Consider the following 22,898-nt stretch of genomic DNA (forward strand, 5'->3'; position numbering starts at 1 on the left):
TTACCGTGCTGCCCTTGTGCCACCCTAAGTAAGCTGGGCTTATTTGCTGAGGTATTAATTTTATTTGTCCTATGTAATTTACCAATTTCAGATGAAATGTTAACATTTCTTATTAACGTGCAACTCTGGTGACTTTGATTCTAAGATGTTTTTCCTGATTCAAGCCCAGAATGAGTGATTGATCTTCATATTTTGAAGTCGCTTGCAAAGTAGATTCCACTTTAACAGTTTACTATTTAATAAGTTTTAACCCAATCTTTGGACTTGACCCTTTTATTACAGCTGAGGTCCCACTCTCATTTAATCTTCTGCAGTCAGCTATATTTCAATAGATTCTCTTGTCAATGAGGACACATGACCAATTGCTTGTGTACATTCTGTGCATCTGTCTGCATACATAATGCAGATAATTATCATTGGCTATACTTTCAGTTCACTTTACAATTGAACAATGTCCCCTTGAGTAAAGACTCTGATCTGAAAGATTGAACCAACACTGGTCATTTGTTTTGGGAGGTTGGAGATGGGGTGGGGGATGCAGCAAGGAAGATAATAGTGCAACTGATGATTATATTGATGGTGTAGTAGGGTCATAAAGATCAATGATTCTTGCTCTTTGCTGAGTTAGCAGCTGGTAATCGATGTGCAATAATAGATTTGGTGCTTTTTGATGCTGGAAGTGCACGTGTGGATTCGCCTGAAGGTAGAATGCAGCTCCTCTTTGCTGCTGCTGGAGTCCAGTAGCCTGTCAGCTGTTTCAATTACACATATGGAGCACCCATCATGTGAAGTATTTTTACTCCAGAAAGCAGGCAAATTCTTCATAATTTGGGTAGTGGAAGAGAAAGGAAAGCAATTTTAATGTTTTTATTTCAGAGTTTTTTTGGTCAGCTGCTCTCAGCTGGAGTTGACTATAAATGTTGTGAAGAATCACTAACTTGGTGAAATTTGCAAGGTTGGAAGTTTAATGTGTTTACAGTTGTGCTTTGTGCAACCTTAACACTTCAGCATAAATACGGTTTCACCTTCCTTCTAATAATTTGAAGTATCATGCTTTGAATAGGGTATGAATGAATAATCTCATTTAGAATTATATTGAAGTTGATGATTCATAATATAGACTGCCGGATTTGTATTTGTGTTGCCATGGGAATAATTATTCTCTCTTTTTAGCGACCTTTGGCTCTTGGTGCTGACATCTGTATGTATTCTGCGACAAAATACATGAATGGTGAGAGCATTTGGGATTTAAATGAACTCTGCTGTTAGTGTTAATGTATGACGTCTGAAAAATCAGGTAGTGAAATTCTAATGTAATGTGTTTATAATGATTTGAATTGCTATGATATCCATGAGAATTGCTTCATCTCTCTCTCTCTCCCAGGTTCCAGTTGTGAATGGATACATTTACATAAGTATCATTTCACAAAATGTCACCTTCACACCAAAGCATCTTTTGCAACTATTTCATTTAAAATAAAAATGCTACAGTTGCCCCAAAAGTTTTTGAATTCCTTTGTTTTCATGTTCATGATCCAGTACCATATCTTAAACTTTATGGCTGTCAGTTCTGCTTTGTGACTCTGTAAATGTCTGCTGGAATCTATAATCTGCGATACAGTTTTCTCCAACCGTGCCCTTCCTAGTTTTATCTCTTGTTTTGATTTTTTTTTTATCAACGTGGGTGGCAGAGTAGTTAGCACTTCTGCCTCACAGCGCAAGGGATCCGGCTTCGATTCCAACCTTGGGCAACTGACTTTCTGGAGTTTACATGTTCGCACTGTGTCTGCAGGAGTTTCCTCCCACAGTCTAAAGACGTGCAGGTTAGGTGGATTTGCTAAATCGCCCTTCAGTGTCCCAAGATGTGTGGGTTAGGGGGATTGGCCATTCTAAATTGACCATAGTGTCAGGGGAATTAACAAGGTAAATACGAGGGGTTACAGGAACAGGGCCCAGGTGGGATTGTAGTGGGTGCAGACTTGATGGGCCGAATGGCCGCCTTCTGCACTGGGATTCTATGATTAGAGGGATAAATGCGTGAGGTTACAGGGATAGTGGGGGGTGTGGGCTTGGGTAGGATGCTCTTTTGGAGTGTCAGTGCAGACTCAATGGGCTGAATGGCCTCCTTCACTGCAGAGATTCTCTGAACTCTGCTCTTACAATCACTTGTTGTTGTGCCCCATCAGTTCATTTTAGAGCCTTGTTCTTAAACCTTTCTCCTCCGGACACATCTTGTTCCCCAAATTGCTGACCTAACTATCCCAACCCTCCCTTTTCTCTTGCTTCTGCCGCATCTTTGTGAAATCAGTTTTCATTATGCAACTGCTTTTTTGAAAAGTCCTGTTTTCAAAACGAAAACTCTTCTGTCTTCTCCCCAAACCATACCTATTTTTCCCAATTCCTTCCCGAGTGCCTGTTCCCAATTTCATTCCCTTCACATTTCAATTTATAATTATTTTCCTCCATGCACTCAACCAAAAAGTATTCCAATCCACATATTCATGCCCCAACCCTTAAAGTAACCTGTATTCGATTGCTTCCACTTGTCAGTTATGCATTGCCTATTTCTCTCTATTAGTACTTAGCACTTGCAAATATGTTTATATATCATATATTTTATATATATACACACACACACACCCCCACTCCCAAAAGTCTGTTCCAGAGTCTATAGAATCTTGGAAGATGACCACCAATGCATCCACTATTTCTCGGGCTACTCCCTTAAGTGCCCTGGGCTACAGTTGGTGAACAAGGCATTTCCTGATTCAGTACCTAGGGAGGGCAATCACTCACTTTGGAGTAATATTGCAGTTGTGTATAAGACATAAAACATTGGAGCAGAATTAGGCCACTCGGCTCATCGCGTCTGCTCCATCGTTCAATCATGGCTGATATTTTTCTCATCCCCATTCTCCTGCCTTTTCCCCATAACCCCCGATCCCCTTACTAATCAAGAACCTTTCTATCTCAGTCTTAAAGACACTCAATGACCTGGCCTCCACAGCCGCCTTTGGCAAAGAGTTCCACGAATTCGCCAGTCTCTGACTGAAGAAATTCCTGCTCCTCTCTGTTTTAAAGGATCATCCCTTTAGCCTAAGGTTGTGCCCTCTGGTTCTAGTTGTTCTGACTAGTGGAAACATTTCTATCCAGGCCTCACAGTATCCTGTAAGTTTCAATAACATACCCCTCATCCTTCTAAACTCCAACGAGTACAGATGGCCACTATACTCACCAGTGCCCCTGATTCTCCTGGAACTCTGGCATCCCACTGGTGTCTTCCACCATGAAGACTGATGTACAATAACTATTCAGTTCCTCTGCCATTTCTTTGTTTCCTATTATTACTTAACCAGCCTCATTTTCCAGTGGTCCAATGACTATTTTTGCCTCTTACCTTTTATGTATTGAAAAAAAAACTCTTGCTATCTTCTTTTATATTACTAACTAGTTTACACTCATTTCATCTTCTCCCCCCCCCCCCCCCCCATTTCTTTTTTGTTGTCCTCTGCTCACTTTTCAAGGCTTCCCACTCATCATCGCCACTTTGTATGCTTTTTCTTTTGCTTTTATGCTGTCCTTGACTTCCCTCATCAGCCATGGATGCCTCGTCCTCCCCTTGACATGTTTCCTCCTCCTTGGGATGAATTTCTGTTGTGCCTCCCGAATAACCCACAAAAACTCCTGCCATTGCTGTTCCACTGTCTTCCCTGCTAGGCTCCCTTTCCAATCAGTTCTGGCCAGCTCCTCCATCATGTCTTTGTAGTTACCTTTACTTAATTGTAATACCATTACATCTGATTCCAGCTTCTCCCCCTCAAATTGCAGGGTAAATTCTATCATACTGTGGTCACTGCTCCCTAAGGATTCCTTCACCTTAAGTTCCCTAATCAAGTCTGCCTCATTACACATCACCAAATCCAGAATTGCCTGTTCCCTAGTAGGTTCTGCTCCAAAAAACATCTTAGACATTCCATAAATTCCTTTCCTTGGGATCCACTATCTATCTGATTTTTCCCAGTCCACCTGCATATTGAAGTCCCCCATGATTATTGTAATTTTGCCTTTTTTATATACCTTTTCTATCTCTTGATTTATTTTCTGCCCCACATCCTGACTACTGCTCGGGGGCCTGTACATAACTCCCATCAGGGTCTTTACCTTTGCGATTCCTCAACTCTACCCACAGACATTCTAAGCCTTCTGATCCTATGTCGCTTCTTGCTATCGATTTAACTTCATTCTTTAGTAACAATTCAACCCTGCTCCCTTTTCCCAATCTGCCTGTCCTTTCGATAGGACACGTATCCTTGGATATTTAGATCCCAACCCTGATCCCTTTGCAGCCATGTCTTTGTGATGCCCACAAGATCGTACTGGCCAATTTCAATGTGCACAACGAGCTCATTTACCTTTTCCGTATACTGTGTGCATTTAGATGCAACACCGTCAGTCCTGCATTGATCACCTCCCTTCTCATACTTATCACCTTTTTTGCTCTGCCTGAGGTTAGATTCCTGCCACCTTCTATGCTCTCCGTTCTATTACGTGGTCTTGAAACTTTACTAACCTCTCCTGAGCCCTTGGCTTCTTTAACCCTTCTACCCTCTCCTTTAAACTAAATAGTGGGGGGTTAAAGACCTATCTACAACCCTAGTTATACGATTCACCAGGATTCTGGTTCCAGCATGATTCAGATGAAGACCTTCCCATCAGAACAGGTCCCCTCTTCCCCAATACTGGTGCCAGTGTCCCACAAATTCAAATCTATTCCTCCCACACCAATCTTTGAGCCACGCATTTACCTCCTTAATCTTATTGACCTTGTGTCAATGAGCTCGTGGCTCGGGTAGTAATCCAGAGATTATAACCTTTTTGGTTCTGCTTTTTAATTTAGCTCCTAGCTGTTCATACTCCCTTAGCAGAACCTTTGTTCCTGTTCTACTTGTGTATCAGGCAGGCTAGGTAAAGCCAGCAGTTTCCTTCCCTAAAGAACATTTAGTGAACCATTCAACGCTCTTGTAGCAGTCCCAACAGCTTTTTGTTTCCAATCTTTTAAAGTTTTGAAACTGAATTCAAATTGCCATGGTGAGATTTAAGAATTATCTGGATTAATTCTCCAGTCCACCTGAATTAATCAGAATATCTCTTCTCAGATTCTTTTGGTATTAAAATTTTGCAGTTGACCTTTTATTCACAAGATGTGGGCAGCATTTGTTATCCATCCCTAATTGCCCTTGGGAAGGTGTTGGCGCTGTCTTCTTGAGCTGCTGCTGCCCATGTGATATAAGCACACCATAGTGCTTTTAGGGAGGGAATTTCAGGATTTTGACCGAGTGATATAGTTCCAAATCAGGATGGGTTGTGGCCTGGAGGAAAACTTGCAGGTGGTAATGTTCCCATGTCTTCTAATAAGTGGCTGTAACCTTGCTAAATCTTTAGATCAAAGCAGATTGTACTACGTTTTTAAAAGATCTTTCAGTGAAATCTCTAATGAAATCATTCCATTGAATAGCTTCATCACCAGAAACTAAAATCAGCCCCCTTTCTTTATATTTCCAGGTCACAGTGATGTAGTCATGGGCTTGGCTTCTATGAATCGAGATGATCTCTATGAAAAATTGAAGTTCTTGCAAAATGGTAATCATTTACAACTCTGAACATTATTTTGTATGATAAGCATGTCCACAGTTCTGTGGCACTGCTTATGGTAACTGCTGTTCTTATCATGGGGTAGAATTGTTCTGTTGTGAAATACACACATGTCTCATTCTGGCAAGGCGGAGTTAAAACCACAAGTCATTCAGAGATTGACTTGGTGGTTTGGTATCTTGCTTTCAACGTCATAGTTCTTAACATTTTAAGATTACTTGGCATCTGTACAAGAATATATCTCCATATATGTAGGTATACAATTTTGCAATTTTACTGTGCAAACATCTACCATTTAACAGGCATCCTTTGGATTTATCCAGCTAATGTTATGTTGCAAAATCCTGCCATAAATCTTAAATTGATGGCATGGGATAAAAGGTGCAAGGACCAGGGTTATATATAGTCTGCCAACTGAGTCTTGAGGAAATATGTTCTTTATTCCTGATCTCTATTCTTGATTGTGAGCTTTGATCCTTTTTGGTAATTGCTTAGGATTCCAAGAAATCAAAATCCCTTTCAATATCGTGGAAGCAACAATACAATGCCGAACTCATTATTTAAAAGACAAATTGACTAGTCCCAGTGTGGGATCATGGAAGTTAAGAAAGTGATTGTGTAGGACTGTTGCCTAGAATTCAGATGAGTACATAAAATGTAAACACTGGGATTATTATAGTTGTAAGTGTCAGGCAGTGACCATCTCAACAAGAGAATCTAATCATCTCCCCATGACATTCAATAGTAATAGTCACTACCAACTCCTTGCAGGTTAGTATTGACCAGAAACTGAACTGGACCAGCCAACCATATAAATATAGTGGCTACAAGAGCAGGTCAGAGGCTAGCAATATTGTGGCAAGTAACTCATCTCCTGACTCTCCAAAGTCTGTCCACCATCTACAAGGCAGGTGTGGAATATATATTTAAAATTCAATGTGTTCCATGATTAAAGACAAAACTAGCCAAGAAAGAGATGCAGTAACAAATTGACAAAATAAAATCTGCAGAAAAAGACACATGCCAAGTATAAAAACAGCGCAGGAGAGGATGGCAATTGGAACATGAGATTAAGAAGAAAAAACAATTAGGACAGATGATCTGAAATGAAAATATCAGACCATGAAGATTCATTCTATGAGTACGTATGTACCTAAAGTAGAATTAGAATGAGCAAAGATGGGCCTCAGGAAGTTGAACAAAATAAACTTGCAGCAATTATATGGAAATGTTGGCGATATTGGGTGGATATTTTGCCTGTGATTTCGTTTAAAAGTCATGGCTTGGGCTTTGTTCATCATGTACAAAATTGATACATTGATACATTATTTTGAACTATAATATTTGATCATAATATTGAATGGAGGGTGGGGTAGAGCAGACGGAGAATGACTGACGAGCAAAATACAGGAAGACACAAACATGATTGCAGAGTGGGAAGATAAGTCGCAAATGAAATTCTGTGCAGCAAAGTGTTCATTTTGGTATAGGGAATTAGGTAACCATTCCTTCTTTGGAAGGTAAGAAATTAAATATCTTTGAGGAACAGAGAGATTTTGAAATATGGATGCATACTTCATTAAAGTTGCAGCAGATTACTGGGGTTCATTTTGGAGAGAAATGGAAAGCAAAATCATAGAGATTATGTTTATATAGAATCTCAGTACTTCAAGTGAGTTTGAACAATGTGCAGTTCTGATCTCTCTGGGACAGGAGGGATTGGAAAATATAGTGTATTGAGTATGCTTTTTTTATACTTCACGTCAGGGCCATACCTAATGTTCAAATAAACAACTTGATCCAAAATATGACTTGTAGACCTACATTTAATGGAAATGTTACTGTGTTGTAGCTATTGGTGCAGTTCCATCACCATTTGACTGCTATATGTGTAATCGTGGCTTGAAGACATTAGCTCTTCGAATGGAACAACACTTCAAGAATGCGTTGGTTGTAGCCCAGTTTTTGGAGGCAGATCCCCGGGTAGAGAAGGTCATTTTTCCAGGTCAGTGGTTTAGATGCAATTTCTGTTACTAATGTGGAGTTTTATTTGATAGTGGAACCCATCGTGAATGTGGCACAAGTTCCAGACAATTGATAAGGAGGTATGTCTTGACTTGTGTAAAAATTACTTTGTAGCACCATTATTAATTAAGTTTTAAAGTATGTTTTCATGTAAACCTTTTGTCCTTGACCACGTTTGTCAGGCAGATAAGTAACTTGCTCCCTCTCAGTCTTTTTCGTCTCTGACATTTTACATGCCCCAACAGCACCTATCCTTTAATAACGCTTAACCATTGCGTGTTCGTCTGCTAGTTTTCAGTATGAGAACTATGGAAACAGCTCAAGCCAATCTTCAGTGACATTTACTTGCATGTCAGTCTCAGCAGAAATTGCGAGGTAGCCATAGGTGCAGCTGAGACATTTTTGCTGACATAGTAAACTGTACATAGATCAGAGGTTGAAGCTGAGGTTGCTCACCTGTAAGAAGTCTCACAACACCAGGTTAAAGTCCAACAGGTTTATTTGGTAGCAAATACCATAAGCTTTCGGAGCACTGCTCCTTCGTCAGATGGAGTGGAAATGTGCTCTCAAACAGTGCAAACAGACAAAATCAAGTTGCAGAATACTGATTAGAATGCGAATCCTACAGCCAGCCAGGTCTTAAAGGTACAGACAATGTGGGTGGAGGGAACATTAAACACAGGTTAAAGAGATGTGTATTGTCTCCAGACAGAACAGCTGGTGAGATTCTGCAAGCCCAGGAGGCAAGCTGTGGGGGTTACTGATAATGTGACATAAATCCAACATCCCGGTTTAGGCCGTCCTCATGTCACATTATCAGTAACCCCCACAGCTTGTCTTCTGGGCTTGCAGAATCTCACTTGCTGTTCTGTCTGGAGACAATACACATCTCTTTAACCTGTGTTTAATGTTCCCTCCACCCACATTGTCTGTACCTTTAAGACCTGGCTGGCTGTAGGATTCGCATTCTAATCAGTATTCTGCAACTTGATTTTGTGTCTGTTTGCACTGTTTGAGAGCACATTTCCACTCCATCTGACGAAGGAGCAGTGCTCCGAAAGCTTATGGTATTTGCTACCAAATAAACCTGTTGGACTTTAACCTGGTGTTGTGAGACTTCTTACTGTGTTCACCCCAGTCCAACGACGGCATCTCCACATCGTTACTCACCTGTACAGCTTTGTTCTCTGCTTTATTAGAATCCCTGCAATGCAGAAGGTGGCCATTCAGTCCATCGAGTCTGCACTGACTCTCCAAAAGAGCATTTTACCCAGACGGTGCACTTGTCAACTGGACCTTTTTCCTAAAAAGAGGGCAAGCTATTATTGTTTGAAGCAATATCCAATTAGATCTATTTTCCCATTTGGCTGTGTTAATGAAGCCTGGCTCCATCCTACTCCAACTCGGGTTCAAGACCAACTGTAGCATTATTAGTAATGCATCAGCTAAAACTGACTAACTTCAAAAATTGTGATTCAGACCTCAAGCCTTCCTAGTCTGTCGTGTTCAGTACCAAATTGTCCAATGTATTTACCCATTAAGATGCTGGGAAATATGCAAATTTTTGTCTTGCCTTTGGAGGAAGCTGAATCAATTTGTTTGGTTTAGTTTAGTTTACATATACTTAACTACATCAAACTTATGAAAATCAAACATTTTTTAAAACTTAAACTGAGCTAAAGCAAACACTAACAAATGTGATTCAGCTTCCTACAAAGGCAAGACAAAAAAATAGCATCTACTTTGTTTGCCACATTTACACAGTTTGACATGGTTAAACAAGTTTGTGAACTTGATTCGCAGTTTATGTAATCAAATATATTTGCAAAGTGGTATTGTATCTGGGATTAAATTTGCGATTCCAGTATTTTGATAACCTGTCCATTGCTGTAGTTTCTTTTGTAACAAAAGATTACAATGTGGTTCTGCTTTCAAATGTGTTGTTGGGCCTACTCTACATACTAATGATATCAGAGTATATTTATACAAAAATATCACAGATTGTTCCCTTCTCCATTAGTTCTCAAAGAGTTGACTTTGTCTTCTCACTGTTGACTAATGGCTCACTGCTGGCTAATGAACCTGGACAGGTGGAGGATCTCTCGGTGGGTGAGCATCTTGGGGATAGCGATCATAATTCTATCTCCTTCACGATAGCATTGGAAAGAGATAGGATCAGGCAGGCTAGGAAAGTGTTTCTCTGGAGTAAAGGGAAATACAGTGTCATCAGGGAGGAAATTAGACGGGTAAATTGGAAGGAGGCATTCTTGGGGAAAAGTACCGAAGGAAAGTGGAGGATTTTCAAGGAATGTTTGTCTGGAGCTCTGCGTGACAACGTTCCGATGAGACAGGGGGGTGTTGGTAGGGTACGGGAACCGTGGTGCACGAAGGTTGTGATGAACCTGGTGAATAAGAAAAGAGAGGCGTACAGAAGGTTCAGAGAGCTAGGAGGTGTTAAGGATTTAGAGGAGTATACGGGATGTAGGAAGGAGCTTAAGAAGGAAATTAGGAGAGCGAGAAGGGGTCATGAGAAGGCCGTGGCGGGTAAGATTAAGGAGAATCCCAAGGCTTTCTACAAATATGTCAAGAGTAAAAGGATGAGATGTGAAGGCATAGGACCCTTAAAAGGTGAAGGGGGAAAAGTTTGTGCGGAACCGTTAGAAATGGCGGAGGTGCTTAATGAATACTTTACCTCGGTATTCACGGTGGAAAGGGATCTGGGTGGTTGTACTGCTGGTTTGCGGTGGACAGAAAGGATCGAGCATGTGGACATAAAGAAAGAGGATGTGTTGGAACTATTGAATGGCATCAAGGTTGGTAAGTCGCCGGGACCGGATGGGATGTACCCCAGGTTACTGTGGGAGGCGAGGGAGGAGATTGCGGAGCCTTTGGCGATGATCTTTGCATCGTCGATGGAGACGGGAGAGGTTCCGGAGGATTGGAGGATTGCAGATGTGGTCCCTATATTCAAGAAAGGGAACAGGGACAGCCCGGGAAATTACCGACCGGTGAGTCTAACCTCAGTGGTTGGTAAGTTGATGGAGAGGATCCTGAGAGACAGGATTTATGATCATCTAGAGAAGTTTAGTATGATCAAAAGTAGTCAGCACGGCTTTGTCAAGGGCAGGTCGTGCCTTACGAGCCTTGTTGAGTTCTTTGAAAATGTGACCAAACACATTGACGAAGGAAGAGCGGTGGATGTGGTCTATATGGACTTCAGCAAGGCGTTCGATAAGGTCCCCCATGCAAGACTTCTTGAGAAAGTGAGAGGGCATGGGATCCAAGGGGCTGTTGCCTTGTGGATCCAGAACTGGCTTGCCTGCAGAAGGCAGAGAGTGGCTGTGGAGGGGTCTTTCTCTGCATGGAGGTCAGTGGCCAGTGGAGTGCCCAGGGATCTGTTCTGGGACCCTTGCTGTTTGTCATTTTCATAAATGACCTGGATGAGGAAGTGGAGGGATGGGTTGGTAAGTTTGCTGACGACACCAAGGTAGGTGGTGTTGTGGATAGTTTGGAGGGATGTCAGAAGTTGCAGCGAGACATAGATAGAATGCAAGACTGGGCGGAGAAGTGGCAGATGGACTTCAACCCGGATAAGTGTGTGGTGATCCATTTTGGCAGATCCAATGGGATGAAGCAGCAGTATAATATGAAGGGTACCATTCTTAGTAGTGTAGAGGATCAGAAGGACCTTGGGGTCCGGGTCCATAGGACTCTTAAATCGGCCTCGCAGGTGGAGGATGTGGTCAAGAAGGCGTACGGCGTACTGGCCTTCATTAATCGAGGGATTGAGTTTAGGAGTCGGGAGATAATGCTGCAGCTTTATAGGACCCTGGTTAGACCCCACTTGGAGTACTGCACGCAGTTCTGGTCACCTCATTACAGGAAAGATGTTGAAGCCATTGAAAGGGTGCAGAGGAGATTTACAAGGATGTTGCCTAGATTGGGGGGCATGCCTTATGAGGATAGGTTGAGGGAGCTTGGTCTCTTCTCCCTGGAGAGACGAAGGATGAGAGGTGACCTGATAGAGGTTTACAAGATGTTGAGAGGTCTGGATAGGGTAGACTCTCAGAGGCTATTTCCAAGGGCTGAAATGGTTGCTACGAGAGGACACAGGTTTAAGGTGCTGGGGGGTAGGTACAGAGGAGATGTCAGGGGTAAGTTTTTCACTCAGAGGGTGGTGGGTGAGTGGAATCGGCTGACGTCGGTGGTGGTGGAGGCAAACTCGTTGGGGTCTTTTAAGAGACTTCTGGATGAGTACATGGGATTTAATGGGATTGAGGGCTATAGATAGGCCTAGAGGTGGGGATGTGATCGGCGCAACTTGTGGGCCGAAGGGCCTGTTTGTGCTGTGGCTTTCTATGTTCTATGTTCTATGAAATTATAGCGCTGCAAAATAGGGGATCATTTAACATTCATCTATCCAGAAAGAAAATTGAACTGATTTTGGACAATTAACAAGTTGGCTTTCCTGTCCATTCATTGGTTTAAAAATATTAGATTGACAAATTCTAATTAGTTAGCGATTGAATTTGCCACTTGACGTTGAAAATAATCCCAGTTTGAAAGAGATGGGTGGATGCGGATGGAGTTGAAACTTAGAGAATTAATCGTTTGGCTGTTTCGTGCACTGGTATATGGCGAGGGTACAGAATACTTTTTCTGATCTGCATGAAGAGCTCGTTACATTGACAGTTCATCAAGTTGTAGAAGTAAATATTCAAACTTCACGAGTTATGGTGATACTTGAGTTATAAAACAGCAGTGGCAAAAATTGTCTGTCCGAGAGTTTACTCATTTGTTCTTGATGAATTTAAAGCATTCCTGAATTATTACAGTTTCGAAAGTTTACCAACACTTGCTACTTCTAATTTGAGATTAGATTGATATTTCATTTTAAAGCTTGTCTGGGAGAAAGTTTGTTTACCAGCCCCGTTATCCCTTCAACACACACCTGCATGTGCGTGCTGAAGAATTTAAAATCAATTTGCCTCTTCCTCTCCAGCCTCCTAAACGCTCAAGGTTTTAGTCATGCTGCCATTGGTATGGTTTAACACAAGGGAGGCAGAGAATCCTAAACATTCAACTCAACAACAATTGCTATAGCAACTTGAACAAAATGTGCTTCAAAGGAGAATTATAAGCACCATCTGGCACCAAGCCGCATTTTACGCCAGATCACCAAAAGCTTGCCCATTGTCTTAAAGAAAGAAGAGTGTCAGAGGTTTAGGAAGAGAATTTCAACTTGGGGGTGGAGGGAGTGTTTCAAAACAGGTGAAGGCATGGTTACTAATGGGGGAAGAGTTTAATCTGAAGGAGTGTTTCCTCATCTAGTACTGAATGTTGGATAAGTGATGTGATTCCATGGCAGTAGGGGAGTCATGAGAGATGGTGTTTTAGATAGACCTAGATGTCATAAGAGATAGGAACTGGAGTAGACTATATGGCCTGTTAAGCCTGCTCCTCCATTCAATATGATCATGGTTGATATTCTGTCTCACTGCCACTTTCCTGCTTGCTCCCCATTTGTTGTGCTTTCTTAACCTCTGATAGTTAGTTAGTTCTATGCACAAAGCACTGACCACTCGATGGGATCAGTAACTCAATAACATGGATTCTTTATTCCAGGATGGTTCTGCCTGTTCACTTGGGTCTTCACTGGACAGGTATCTTCAGTTTGCTAACATTCAGAAGTTGTGTGATGTGTTCCATTGCATCCCTTATGCCACTTGCTTTAGAAACATAACCAGCTTTTAAAAGGTATACACAACACTAATATCCCTTGATTCTTGAGACCAAACATTTTTCTCTGATTTAATGTATTCCATGATAGAGCATCCATAGCCCTGTGGGGTGGAGAATTCCAATTGCTCATTACCTTCTGAATGAAGAAACCTCTCCGTGTCAGCCCTAAATAGCTGAATGCTTATCAAAAGACAGCCCCAAGTTATAAATTCACCAGTGAGGGGAAACGACCTGTATGTCTACAGTATCCTGCCAGGCCTCCTCCAAATCCTTATCTTTCAATGAGATCACCTCTCATTCTTCCAAGCTCCAGAGAATTATAAACCCAATTTACTTGGCCTCTCATTATGAACCCTCACTGTGCCGCCTCCAATGCAAGTGCATCCTTCCTTAACTATGGAGACCAAAACTGCACATGGATGTGATCTTACCAAAGACCTGTCATTAGCATATGTGTAAATCAGCATGTAGATGAGAAATGGGAGGTGGCCAAGGATAGATCCATAGAATCCCTACAGTGCAAAGGCCATCAGGTCTGTACCGACTGTCCAAAAGAGAGCACCCCACCCAGGCCCTACTCTCCACTCTATCCCTGTAACCCTGCGCCATGTCTAATCCACCTAACCTACACATCTTTTGGATGCTGGCAGTAAAAGACACGTTGAAAGTGACATTCTGGTTACAGTTGGATGAGAAATGAACCAGGCAAGCGTACTCCACTTAGCTGGACAATGGTGGAGTCAACCATATAAAGGGCTGCAGACAGGTCAGGAAGGACAAAGAGGGATAGTTTACATTTGTCACAACCTTGTAGAATGTCTTTTGTAATCTCAATGAGAACTGTTTCGGTGTTGTAACAGGCAGATTTGAAATGTGGAGATTTGGGGAAGATAACCATGGATTGTGAAGTGAGAAATTCAGGGGGGAGTGGTTGCTGCAGGAAGGGTGGGGGCAAGGTTGTTTTTTGGGATGAGATGTGACGATTGATTTAAAGAAGAAAGGTATGGCACTTGAGGACAGAACAGTTAACAGCTAATGTGGGAACCAGAAGGGGAAGTTGTGCAATCAGCAGTTTAGTGTGACTAGAGCCAAATGATCATTAAGAGGATTTCAAGGTCAAGATGAGATTGCAGAGGGGAGGTAGGAGAGTGTAACTTTTTTTATTAATGTTACAAGTCGGTATACACTAACACGACAATGAAGATACTGTGAAAACCTCCTAATCGTGATACTCCTGCATCTGTTTGATTTGATTTATTATTGTCACATGTATTAATATACAGTGACAAGTATTGTTTCTTGCACGCTATACAGACAAAACATGCTGTTCAAAACATGGGTACACCGAGGGAGAATTTAGCATGGCCAATGCACCTAACCAGCATGTATTTTGGACTGTGGGAGGAAACAGAGCCTCCGGCGGAAACCCACGCAGACATGGGGTGAACATGCAGACTCCGCACAAATAGTGATCCAAGCTGGGTCCCTAGCGCTGTGAAGCAGCAGTGCTAACTACTGTGCCACTATGCTGCTGCAGAGAGTTCAGGGCCAAGGCAAGAGATACCTTTGCCTAATGGGCTGGTGGAAGGTGGATATCTACACAGGCAGTTGAATGGGTGGGCTTTAGAGTAGTGACCCATCAGTCCATGAGCTCCTTGCACTTATTGTTGGAAGTGAAGGTCAAACACTGGGGAGGGCTTTCATTTGACATTGCAGTTGAAAAAAGATGCAAGGAGTTATCTTTTCAAGATGGTCCTGGAACAGTGATACAAGAGCAGTACCCAATCAAGAGTGTTATATGTGGACCAGCCAAATCTGTCAGTAAATGACTAAACCACATGTTCACCATATCATTTCAAATCCATGAACTTAAGGAAGTGGAGATGAAAGCCGTAACGGGGGAACCACCTGGCTTGATGCAACCTTTTATGTGCATTGTGCTTGATGTGGATCTGAAACTGAGCTAAATACTCTTGAATGTGGAACTATACATAGTTGATTGTTCTCAAAATTGCAATGCAGCTGTTGTTTCAAAGTAAATTGGAGAGGGAAAGAGTCCCTACTCGATAGTGCTTGCATTCCTTTACACAAGTGTTTTTTAAAAATCTCCTTTTTTCACCGAATAATTTCTTTTCAGGTCTCCCTTCTCATCCGCAATATGATCTGGCGAAGCAGCAGTGCACTGGGAGTTCGGGCATGATGGTTTTCTTAATTAAAGGAGGGTTGGAAAATGCGAAGACATTCCTTAACAACTTGAAAGTGAGTACTTGTGGACTTCTTTCCACACTTCTTCTTCACCAAATTGACTGTTAAAATATTTGGTGAGACCACTTCTAAAATAAGTGGGCTTTCATTTTTACTTCTGTTTCTTTGCACAATTTCGCTGAGCCTGATTTCAGCACTGAAATTAAATGGGGAACTCTTGCATTGTATTTTTAAGAAATAGAACATTTTCTTCTGGGGAGGAGAAATTTGCTATTGTATTTCAGTTTCTTATCCAATGTGACTATGTTTTAACGGGTTTCTGGATTATGTGGTCTTCCTGGGTGGCTTCAAAATTACCCTCGTCTAACATCCTCAGATGTGTGTTCTTCAATAAAAACAGAAAATTCTGGAAATGCTCAAGGCTCGAGCAGCATCTGTGGAGAGAGAAACAGCGTTAATAATTCTGGTTGATGACTTTTTGTCAAAATTGGAACCTTTTAGAGTTGTGACAGGTTATTAGGAAGTACAGAGGTAGGGAAAAGGGGGTGGATGGAAAGAAAGAACAAAAGGGAAGGCCAATGATGAATGTGGAAAGCAAGAGATTAAATGACTAAAGAGATGATGATAAATGGCGCAGATGATGGGCTAGAACAGGTAAATGGGAATAGCAGACTCATTACTAATGGTTGCTGCCAAAACAAGGGGGCAGTGAATTTAAAATAGTTGAACTGAAAGATTGAGTGTGAGAAGACTGTAAAAGTGACTAACTGAAGATGTGCTGTTCCTCCAGTTTACTTGAGTTTCAAAGGAGCGGTGTAGGAGACAGATAGTGGTCAGCTTGCATGGAAGGCACGTGGCAAAGGGAACAGGGTATTGGGTATGATTGTAAAAGAGCCAAGGTTGAGAAGATGGGTAAGAACGCTCAAAGGGAAGGGGAAGATGTGTTTGGTGATGGCAGTAGAAAAGGTGCTGGAAATGTCATTGAGGCTGTTGGAGTGGAAGAGAGGATGGGGGAATGATAACCCATCATAGTTCTGTGAGAAAGTGGTCAATCTAGAAGTGTGTAAGATGGAATAAAGATTGTCATGGGACCTGCCAACCACAGAAGCAAGGAACCCTCAGTTGCTGTTATACCTTTCAGCAGTTGGAATTTGTTCCACGCTAAAGTCAGTGTTTGAATTTGTTGCCATTGACTTGGCTGAGATTAGCAAATGTGGTTCAGACTGTGCCTCAGACCGTGAATTTTTATGTCATTTATGGTTCAGTGCAACACTTGGTCAGAGCTGCTTGACTCTGAATGATATGGTGATAATTTAGGATTTTAATAAAAATAACATGTTCTATGGTAGAGAAAAATCTCATCTCACTTCTTTGTTTATCAGTTCATTCCATTTATGTAAATAGTGACCTCCTGTTTCCCAATCAGAGAGATTGTGCATGGACTGAGGAGAATAAACATTTTTTTCTTCTTGTTTTACCTTTTTTCTTTCAGCTGTTTGCCCTTGCTGAGAGTTTGGGAGGATATAAAAGTCTAGCGGAGCATACGTAAGGAATTTTTACAAAATCTATATCAATCACACTATTTTTGTTTTAGACATTGGCTAAACTTGGATCAGGAGATTGAAGAATGGGTTATTTGAAAGTAGTTCAGAGTAATGAAAGAAAACAAAACATTTTTTCAATGTATGTAATGAAATATGTTTCCTGAGAAAATATCAAATGTCGATTACAAAAAAGTTGCAGAAATGTTCTTTGTCCATGTTCTTTTAAAAGCTTTTATGTTGATGGTGAGATTAAAGCCCTCCTGAAGTGTTGCAAGGTATAAGGTAATAGTTCCATCTGATTGGAGGAAAATGTATTCTGTGCATACACATTTATATGACAAAATGCATTCTGGTTTTTGCCCATTTAGCACTAACTGATCCATGAGAAGCATGTGACTACCAACCAAAAAGGGTCCAATAACAGATATTTAGTAATCATGTGATTTTCCTTCCCACTCAATTATCCGAGTGAGAAGCACATGACTATAAACCATTCACTTAATCATTCTTTTTGACCAACAGGGAGCAGTTTTGAAAACTCTTACCTTTTTCCTCAGTTACAGATTTTAAAAATATGATTTTCATTTTGCAGTGAAACTTCCATTGTTTTCTTTTGATAAATCCTTTATTCAAACAGATTTATGCTCTTTTTGCACTAATGGTGCATTGATGCCGAAAAAAGAGTCAGTTGGTGATTTTAAGTTGGAAATTTTCCAGGATTTTTTAATTACTTCAATTCTTCCCAAATATTTAAAAATTCTAAAACTATCGTACTGAATCATAATTAAAAGTCCCTTTCTAATTAGTGCCGCCTTAAATATTGCTCATTCTGAAATTCCCTCAGCAAACAGAATAAGCAAAAACATTCAATTTGATTCCTTGCTTGTGTGGATTTTCATGTGTAGCAATTACTTTTCAATATTGCTAAATAATTTCATTAAAGCTCATGATTGTCCATGACCTACGAGTCGTAAGATTTCTTTTGTTCAATCGTGGAACGTGGGTGTTGCTGGCTGGCCAGCATGAGTGGTGGTGAGCTGCTTTCTTGAAACGCTGCAGTCCACATGCTGTGGGTTGACTCACAATGCTGTGAGGGTGGGAATTCCAGGATTTTGACCCAGCTATTGGGAAGGAATGGTGAAGGAAAGTCATGATGGTGACTGGCTTGGAGGGGAACTTGTAGGTGGTGGTGTTCCCATGTATCTGCTGCTCTTGTCCTTCTAGATGGAAGTGGTTATGGGTTGGAAAGGTGCTATCTAAGGATCTTTGAATTTCTGCAGTGCATCTTGTAGATAGTACACACTGTTACTACTGAGCGCGGTGGTGAAGGGAGTGGATACGGTGCCAATCAAGTGGGCTGCTTTTGTCTGGATGATTTAAAGTTTATAAGTTTATTTATTAGTGTCTCAAGTAGGCTTATATTAACATTGCAATGAAGTTACTGTGAATATCCCCGAGTCCCCACACTCCGGCGCCTGTTCGGGTACACTGAGGGAGAACTTAGCATGGCCAACGCACCTAACCAGCACGTCTTTTAGACTGTGGGAAGAAACCCAGGAAGAACCCCACAGACACGGGGAGAACATGCAGCCTCTGCACAGACAGTGACCCAAGCCAGGAATTGAACCTGGGTCCCTAGCGCTGTGAGGCAGCAGTGTCCATCTTCTTGAGTTTTGTTGGAGCAGTACCCATCCAAGCAAGTGGGGAGTATTCCTTCACACTCCTGATTTGTGCCAACAAACTGAGAAGTCAGGAAGAGAGTTACTTGCCACGGTATTCCTAGTATCTGACCTGTTCATGCAGCCACTGTGTTTATGTGGCGAGTCCAGTTGAGTTTCTGGTCAGTGGTAACCCCAAGCATGTTTACCTTAATATTTTTCCTGCACTTTTGATTAAATTTTATTACACATTTCCATGAATTCATTCTTTGAATTCCAGACCAAATTTCAACAAATCACCATAAATGTTTAAATTTTTTTTTTGCGACTGCCTTGGTGAATTTACATTGTCTACTTTTTTGCAGGGATTGAAATAGTTAATACTTTCAGTTTGACAGTTCAACCTGGTGATTTTCTTTTTAAACCTGCCAAACTTTTAACCACGTATCTTGGAACCTTTTCATTTCAATTCTATTAAAGGATAAAACAATTTTTCAATCTTTTGTAACAACAAGCAATATTACTTTTGATCCATGAAAAGTACTACACTAGTACTGATGAATGTACGCTACAATTGGGCAACATGGTGGTACAGTGGTTAGTACTGCTGCCTCACAGCATCAGAGACCCGGTTTCGATTTCCAGCTTGGGTCACTGTCTGTGTGGAGTCTGCACGTTCTCCCCATGGCTGCGGTGGATAGGTGCATTGGCCATGCTAAATTCTCCATCGGTGTACCTGAACAGGTGCCAGAGTGTGGTGACGGGGGGATTTTCACAGTAACTTCATTGCACTGTTAATGTACGCCTACTTGTGACTAATAAATAAACCTTACTTTAATCTAGGCTATTGCCGAAAGCGTGACATGTTGCTGAAATTCTTCACCTTCACACATCAGGCCAAACACAGCCAAATTTCAAATGATCACAATTTATACTAATTGAGAAAAGGCTTGGTAAGTCAACTCTGGCTGAGGCTTTGCCAAGGGGAAAGCTAAGTCAATGAGAAAATAAGTTAGATGTGTATCCTCCTCCACCTGTTCACTGTTAACGCCACAGCCCCACCTTTCACCAGCCCATCACACAAGCAAATACAGATGTAAATAATGTAAGGTGGGGGAGAATGATGCTGAAAATGCTTGATTCTGTATATAATAGAAAATCATGAATAAAACACTTCAACACCAATAAATTTTATTCCCATTTGTAGGGCTATTATGACACATGCTTCTGTCCTAAAAGAAGATCGAGATGCACTGGGGATAAGTGACACCCTAATACGATTATCTATTGGCTTGGAGGATGTAGCAGACATTATCGAGGACCTACATCAAGCACTAAAAGCTGCAGTAAGAAATCTAATTTAAAGAGAAAACAAAGTTAATTTTTGAATATTACATATGATCTCTATAACAGAACTCCTTGAGTAAAAGTGTGAAATGCAAGTTTATTTTCCCTTTTAGTGTAACTTGGGATGTTTCTATTCTTCCAAACCTTCCCCAAAGCGTCTGTCCTTGACTGTTCAGTTCTGCTGTCCAGCTTTGATCCCTGGTTCTTAGCTGAGATAGAGATGGGGACCTTATTTGTGGTCTTGGCTTTTCTGATTTAAATTAGGAAGGAAATGGTTAAAAGCTTCTGTTTCTAGTTTGAATTGGATAATGGTTCCCACAGGATGCAAATCTGTGGCTGTTCCTGTTCACGATGTATCTCAATTATTTGAATTGAAATAGTGGTGTCAGAATTTGCAGATGATGCCAACATAGGAGTTTTGGTTAATCTCTTTGACAAGTGCAAGGTGTAAAGAGATATTTGTAAAGTAGTGGCATAAGCTCAAAGATGGCTGCTAGAATTCTGTTAGTATGAGGTAAATAACATACTCTGAATGGAAGCATGCTAGATGTGGAAGAGCAGAGACATTTGGGGTGTAAGACATTCAAGTGTCGAGTTGATGAGACTACTAAGTCAGGACAGTTTTTAAACACAAAGCAGAGGAAATGTAGAGCCTATATAAAACCCAGGAGTATGTTTTGGAAATAGATGGAGGTTTTACAAAGGATGTAACACTGATTCTCTTGGCTGATGTATGAAAGGCTTAAAAAATAGATTTTAAAAATTGGAACAATGCAGATTATGATAGAAGCTTCAATTAATGAAAAGGCATGGTAAATAAATAGAAGCATATGGTTGAGCGAAGATTGAAGGAACAGCAATGCAAAATGGAATGGAGAAGGGAGGGAAAATGCCTTTGGGGAGCTGTTGAATTTAATTGATGCTGTTGAATCTGCTTTCAATTGGTGGTTGAGGCAGAAATTACCAACATTCAGGAATACATTGGTTAGATGGATGAGGGGAGTTGAAGGGGGCTGAATGGCCTATTTCCATGTTGTAACTTCTATGTATTTCCATGATTGTAATCTAGTGACATGAAAGAATGTGGATGTCAGATGAGGGCAGGTTTTGAATCTTTGGAAGGAAGATCCTACAGACTTTATAAAGAACGGGCACTTGGAATACAAGAGAATTTATGGCCCCTGTGTTCAGTCACAAGTAGGAAAACCTGTTTTCCAAAGAAATGTGCGATATTTCACGCAAGGTGTTACTCTTAATGATCTGCACTTTGCCCTGTCAGCTTTTCGGTGTTTTCTGACAAATAAATCACTAGAATACCCTCTGCTGCTGGTCCAATATCAGATCCCAGGTCTGTGCCTCAACTTATTCCCCATTTAGGTGAAGGATTAGGAGAAAAGGATTTTAAGTAATGGGACTGAGTTGTGAAAAAGTCACTTACTTTTGTTTTTGTTAACTTCTTTCTCCAGCATCCTGATCTTACACCTGCTGAGCAAGACAACAAATTACTTCACAATTAACTGGAGTGTTTGCTTGGAAGAAATGCAGCTTTTGATGGGGCAAAGCCTTGAAAGAAGAATGTCTAAACCTGTTGTATCAATTATGAAATTTGATGAAGCTTTGTTTAACTGTGGCCTCTTGGGATGCTTTGATTTGGAATGCATGACACTGAAAAAGTTGCAGATTTCTGGCTTTATTTTTAGTCTAGCTTTGTAAAGGTGACTTGAATTCATTTCTTAAATGTAGTTTTTAAAACTTTTAAACTTCTCTGGAATGATAAGAGTAATATGGAAAAAAATATAGTGGAGATGAGAATTAATTATGAAATTAAAACAATTCCTATAAATACTTTGCAGTTCAGAAACAAGATATTTCAGGACCATAGCCTTTCATCAGAAGTGGAAAAGATTAGAAATGAGGCAGGGAAAGATGGGGTAGGGAAGAACAAGGAGAAGGGAAGCGTCAAAAGGGATGGTGCACAAGAAATGAAATGGTAATGTTGCAAGAAAAAAAAGGCTGATCCAGAAGAGGTATAAATGGGAATCGCAGAATCCATACCAGTAGCTTCTGTTTGTATGTATTTTAAAAAGGGACAATGAATTCAACAATATTATGTTATAATCAATGTGATTGTACAAGTTCCTAATTGGAAGATTAAATACTATTCTTTGAGCTTGATTTTAGTTTGTTTGGGACAATATTGGAGGCGAACGTCTGAGTTGAGTGTGCAATAAAGAATTTAAGTGATAGACACTCAGTCACATTTGTAGCGGGCTCCCTCTTTTTAACTCCACTCGCGGGCTTATTTTAGGTTTGGTTCTCCGTTACCCAAACCCCACCAATGCCCGAGTGATTCTCTCTCTCGCCGATGGAACAACGACCACCTTGCGCCTACTTCACTAGAGTAGCGCCCCCAAGGGAGAGAAAAGGAAACTGCTGCCTATCCACTACCTGGCAGCCTTTCCTGAGTGGGCGGGTTCGAATCGCCCAGAGTACCCTCGGTTCTCGACTCCGGAATTATGGTAAGGGATATTAAAATGTGACCTGACCAGAGATAGCTGATGAGAAAATGAAAGAGCAAGATGGGCTCCAATCGAGTTCAAATCATATATCTTTTATTAAACACCAAAATTAAACCTCATCAACACGAGTAAACAACATATAGGTATCTTATACTCTATAACTATGACTATGGGGACAAAACTAAATGGGCACAACGTAAATTCTA

At 41.0% G+C, this 22,898-nt stretch overlaps 1 protein-coding gene across 4 annotated transcripts in view; it reads left to right on the top strand.

The window, feature by feature from the left end:
• LOC144497340 (cystathionine gamma-lyase-like) overlaps positions 1–22,434 on the top strand; it is a 102,433-nt gene extending 79,999 nt beyond the window's left edge. For all 4 annotated transcript variants that reach the window (XM_078218460.1, XM_078218461.1, XM_078218458.1 and 1 more), the window contains 7 exons: positions 1,174–1,231; positions 5,563–5,640; positions 7,505–7,657; positions 15,557–15,678; positions 17,117–17,169; positions 20,034–20,172; positions 21,640–22,434. In XM_078218460.1, coding sequence (XP_078074586.1) covers positions 1,174–1,231; positions 5,563–5,640; positions 7,505–7,657; positions 15,557–15,678; positions 17,117–17,169; positions 20,034–20,172; positions 21,640–21,690 — 654 coding nt within the window. In that variant the 3' untranslated portion in view covers positions 21,691–22,434. The remainder of the gene's footprint in view (positions 1–1,173; positions 1,232–5,562; positions 5,641–7,504; positions 7,658–15,556; positions 15,679–17,116; positions 17,170–20,033; positions 20,173–21,639) is intronic.
• The last annotated feature ends 464 nt before the right edge of the window (positions 22,435–22,898 follow it).

This window comes from Mustelus asterias, chromosome 8, assembly GCF_964213995.1.
Source record: "Mustelus asterias chromosome 8, sMusAst1.hap1.1, whole genome shotgun sequence".
Taxonomy (NCBI): domain Eukaryota; kingdom Metazoa; phylum Chordata; class Chondrichthyes; order Carcharhiniformes; family Triakidae; genus Mustelus; species Mustelus asterias.